The 4,443-nt window shown below is 46.3% G+C and overlaps 1 protein-coding gene across 1 annotated transcript; it reads right to left on the minus strand.

The window, feature by feature from the left end:
• Window positions 1-3,680: 3,680 nt before the first annotated feature.
• POU3F2 (POU class 3 homeobox 2) lies at window positions 3,681-4,443 on the minus strand (the record flags this gene model as incomplete). The annotated part of the gene is made up of 1 exon (XM_027698241.1): window positions 3,681-4,443. A coding segment is annotated over one exon (675 nt), but the record flags the coding sequence as incomplete, so codon positions are not given.

Genomic DNA, 4,443 nt, shown 5'->3' on the forward strand with positions numbered 1-4,443 from the left:
GGGGCCCGGCTCGGCCCGGGGGTGCGCAGCCCCGCCGGGCAGCCGCATTCTTCCTCCTGCAAATGGTACTACCATCATTAAGCCCCGCCTTTTTGTTTTTCTTTTTTTCTTTTTCTCTCTCTCCTTTTTTCTTTCTTTTTTTTTTTTTTTTTTTTTTTTTTTTTTTTTAAAGAATCAGATCTTAAATTATCAAGGAGACCGAGAAGAATTGAGTCTCTTCTCCACCATGCCTTCAGCCAGAATATGCAACCAACTTGAGGAGTAGATCTAGCAGATCTCCCCACCAGCATCAAAGGCAGGACACCCCTACTCGCACAGAAATCAATGCTCCAAAACACACGGCTGCGGTTCATCTGCGGAGAGACACAATGAACACAGTTTCTGAGGCTCTCCTTCAAGACCCTGAAAGTTATGAGCATGGAACCTCTCAGTATAGGCATCAAATTTATTCCAAAAATTCCATGAAATATAAAGGAATGGCGGTGCTTTTACACAGAACTCAACTCAGTATAAGTACTGGGGTCTTCTCCTTCCAAATCTTAAGAACTATGCAAATCTGTGCTATCTTTAAAAATAAAATAACGATATTTCAATAATTAGAAGAAACTATGAAGGTATTGTGCATTTCTGTTTATGTAGATAATAAAATATTACTTTAACATAAATATATAAGGATCTCTGCGTTTTTATTTTTCCCCACAAGCACATCCAAATGTACCAAAACAAAGTATTTTTAAAGAGACTGAACCAAAAAAAATTACATCCCATATAGATTTTGTTCACCTACTCATTTAAAGCTACAGAAAAACAGTTTCCAGAACCTGTTTGCTTTAAAAGAAATAAATATACATTGAGGCAGGCCACTTAAAAATGATATGAAAATATTTCCCTGGGTAGCATTTAAAAAAAAAAGAAAAATAGACAAAGAAAACATTGAAACTATTTCTGCATTTCAAAGGACAAATATTAAACATATATACATAGTGGTAAGGTTTGCGTGGTAACTTTTTTTTTTAGTAAACCTATTTGGAGTTTGAGGCTTTTTCAAACATCCTCTTGACTCCGTTTTCTGACCTTACGCACGTATTAATAAGTGTCTGAAAGTTCATTTCCTCCCTTTACCACTGGATCTGCCCTGATCTGATTCACTTCACTAGGCGCTAGTCCTCAACACTTTAAATAACAAGCAGCTCAACAACAACAACAAAAAGAAAAACAAATAAACAAACAAACAAACAAACAAAAACAAAAAAGAAAGAAAGAAAAGAGAAAAGCTTGGTGCCCGTATCTTTGTAACAATTGTTGGAAAACCAGGAAAAAGGCTAATGCATGTGCCTCTTAGAAATCATCATCTGTCTTACCAAGAAGAGAGAAAGAAAGCAAGAAAGAAAGGGAGAAAGAAACAAGGAAAGAAAACCCAGTGTCACAGGCGTTTTAAAAGACAATGAGAAACATATTCTAAAGCCTTAGCTACTGAATGCAATATTTATAGGAGAGTTCTGCGAGAGAATGCTTCACTGTTTTTTCTCCATAATTGTCCAACACTCAACTAAGTAAACTTTTAGATTATAAAAATGCTTTGTCTCTATAGCACCCATTTGTGCTGACTAAACGATCCCTTTATGAATTTATAACTATCATAGTTTAAAGTTCCTCTAATGTATATGCATAGCTGTGTGTGTGCATAAGTACACAAACACGCACGCAGACACACGCACATACATGCGCTGCTCCAAGGTCCCGCTCCTCTGCTTCCCTTCAGAGCTTTTTGTTTTCCTTTTTTTTCCTTTTTTTTCCTTTTGTCCCCGTAGGTTTTTCTCTTTTTTGGGGGGGGGGGGGGGGGAAGTTGACCATTTCCCATCAAGATAATGTCACGAAATGCACTTTAAAACTATTAACAAAGGGGTGGAAAAAAACACGGATTGAAAAATGGCATTTTTTTCCCCACTTCATTTCATTCCCCAGTGAAAGACACAAGGCTGCCCAAGTTAAAACTGTTCCTTTCCTTCAATAAATTATACCACAATCTGACCAAAGGACAAGGGGAGGATGGGGAGGGAGAGGGGCTGGATACGAATAGAAAATAAAATACGAAAATTAAAAATGGGAAAGAAATGCACACGGTCTCTGCGGAGAGGAGGGGGCAGTGTGTGTTTACAGGCAGTCGTAAGCACCCGACCCCCACCTCGGGCCCAGCAGCTCCTCAGGCTCTCCTTGGCTCTGCCTTAATGCGAAACCGCTCAATGAAAGAAAGTTTGAAGGGTGATATCGGCCGGGCTGCCCGGGCTGTGAGACTGGGGATGCCAAAAGCACGCACGCACGGGAGCCGCGGGGGGAGGAGGGGAAGGAAAGGGCGCTGAGGGGGCGGTGGTGGGGAAACTAAATAATCCCCTTTCCCTCTCAAGGAAGTGCCACTTTCTCCGTGAAAACTCTGGAAACATGTTGTTCCCTCTCTGCCTTCCCCACACCGGGCCTTGATCACCCACACTGACACAATCTGGAAGGATTGCACATATTTTTTTACTCCCCTTCTGGCTGGGCCTTGGCCCCTGGACACACTGCCTGAAAATGAAGTTTACTTTGTTGATTTGCATTTATTCTCCCTTCTCCAAACTCGACTCTTGCCATTGAAGGCATATATTAAAGCAATTACGAGAGTCACGCCTCTGGAGAACAGAAGCTGGAGGTGCACATATATGTGTATATATAGAGGTTATATATATGTGTATATATGTAAGTCTATGCATGCGTGCATATGCATACATACATACACATATACTAATTCTTTTTGCTTCAGTAAAAGGAGAAAATAAGCGTTACACGTATTTAAGAAGACTTGTTTATAACAAAAGTTCACAAATACACATAAAGCAAAGGCTAAAACACATTAACATATCGTAGATCGGTCACTGGTTGACTAACGCTTACCGTGGAAAATGCAAGTCATTTGCAAAATTAAAGTCGGAAAGGAAGGGGGAAAAAAGAAAAAATAAAGAGTTTGTTTATGTAAACTTCGATTTTCTTGCAGTGCAAATTGGTAAGGTTAAATACTGTCTACATCAAAAGGGATAGCTTTTCAGTTCTCTTCCTTTTTTTTTCACATATTCATATAGGGGATCCACAGAAAATAAACACAGCAGCATGTGCCAACACCGAGCGACATTCCACAATGCAGTCTGCCATTGTGTGGCGGAAGGGGGCTGCAGAGGGGACCCGAGGTGGCTGTGTCCCCCCTTCCTCTCCGCCCCTCCCCGGCAGGGCAGCGCCGTATGTTTTTGCCAGCAAGCGAGAGTTTTGTGCGAACCGCTTCGCCCTGCGCCTGCCCTGCCGGTGCCTGGCCCTGCCCTGCCTGTACCTGCCGCTGCCCTGCCGGTGCCCGCCTGCCTGCCCGTGCGCGGTACTCACTCCACTCCGGTGCACGGGCACTCGTCTGGAAAGGTCAAAATACGGCATCGCACCTGCTACCGTCTAAGGGGACAGTGTGGTGCAGTTGCTTTGTCTGTCTGTCTGTCTGTCTGTCCGCTGTGATTGGCGCTCGCCCTCTCCCTCGCTCGCTTTTTGTTTTGTTTTCTTTTTTTTCGCGTTTTTTGTTTGGGTTTTTTTTTGGATTTTTTGTCTTTTTTAAAGATAGGAGAAAATAAAATAATTAAAAAAAAAGAAAAACAAAAAAAGAAAAAAGAAGGACAATCAAAAGTTGGGGGAAGGAGAGGAGGAGGGAGAGGAGGAGGAGGAGGAGAGGAGGAGGAGCCGGGCGCCCCCGCCGCGAGTTCACTGCACGGGGGTCTGCACCCCGTGGTGCGGCGGCGTGTCCCTGCTGGCCCCGTACACGTCCTCGGCGCCCGGCAGCGTCCCTCCCGGGGGAGTCATGCGCTTCTCTTTCTGTCTCCTGTTACAAAACCACACTCTCACCACCTCCTTCTCCAGCTGTAGGCTGTCCGCGAGCGAGGTGATCTCCTGGGCGGAGGGCTTGGGGCACTTGAGGAAGTGGCTCTCCAGCGCGCCCTTGACGCTCACCTCGATGGAGGTGCGCTTTTTCCGCTTGCGGCCCTGCGCCGCGATCTTGTCTATGCTGGTGGGGCTGCCCGAGGAGGAGTCCGCTTCCTCCAACCACTTGTTCAACAAAGGCTTCAGCTTGCACATGTTCTTGAAGCTGAGCTGCAGGGCCTCGAAGCGGCAGATGGTGGTCTGCGAGAAGACGTTGCCGTAGAGGGTGCCCAGCGCCAGCCCCACGTCCGCTTGGGTAAATCCCAGTTTGATGCGCCGCTGCTTGAACTGCTTGGCGAACTGCTCCAGGTCGTCCGAGGTCGGCGTGTCCTCGTCCGAGTGCGGGTCGTGGTGCGGTGGTGGCCCGGGGGGCGCGGCGGCGGCGGCGGACGGCGCCGGCCCGGCCGCCCCGGGGTGCGGGCCGTGGGGCGGCGGCGGATGCTCGGGGCCGTGGTGCGG

Source organism: Neopelma chrysocephalum, unplaced genomic scaffold (genome assembly GCF_003984885.1).
Source record: "Neopelma chrysocephalum unplaced genomic scaffold, ASM398488v2 Primary Assembly neopelma1_23b, whole genome shotgun sequence".
Classification (NCBI taxonomy): Eukaryota; Metazoa; Chordata; class Aves; order Passeriformes; family Pipridae; genus Neopelma; species Neopelma chrysocephalum.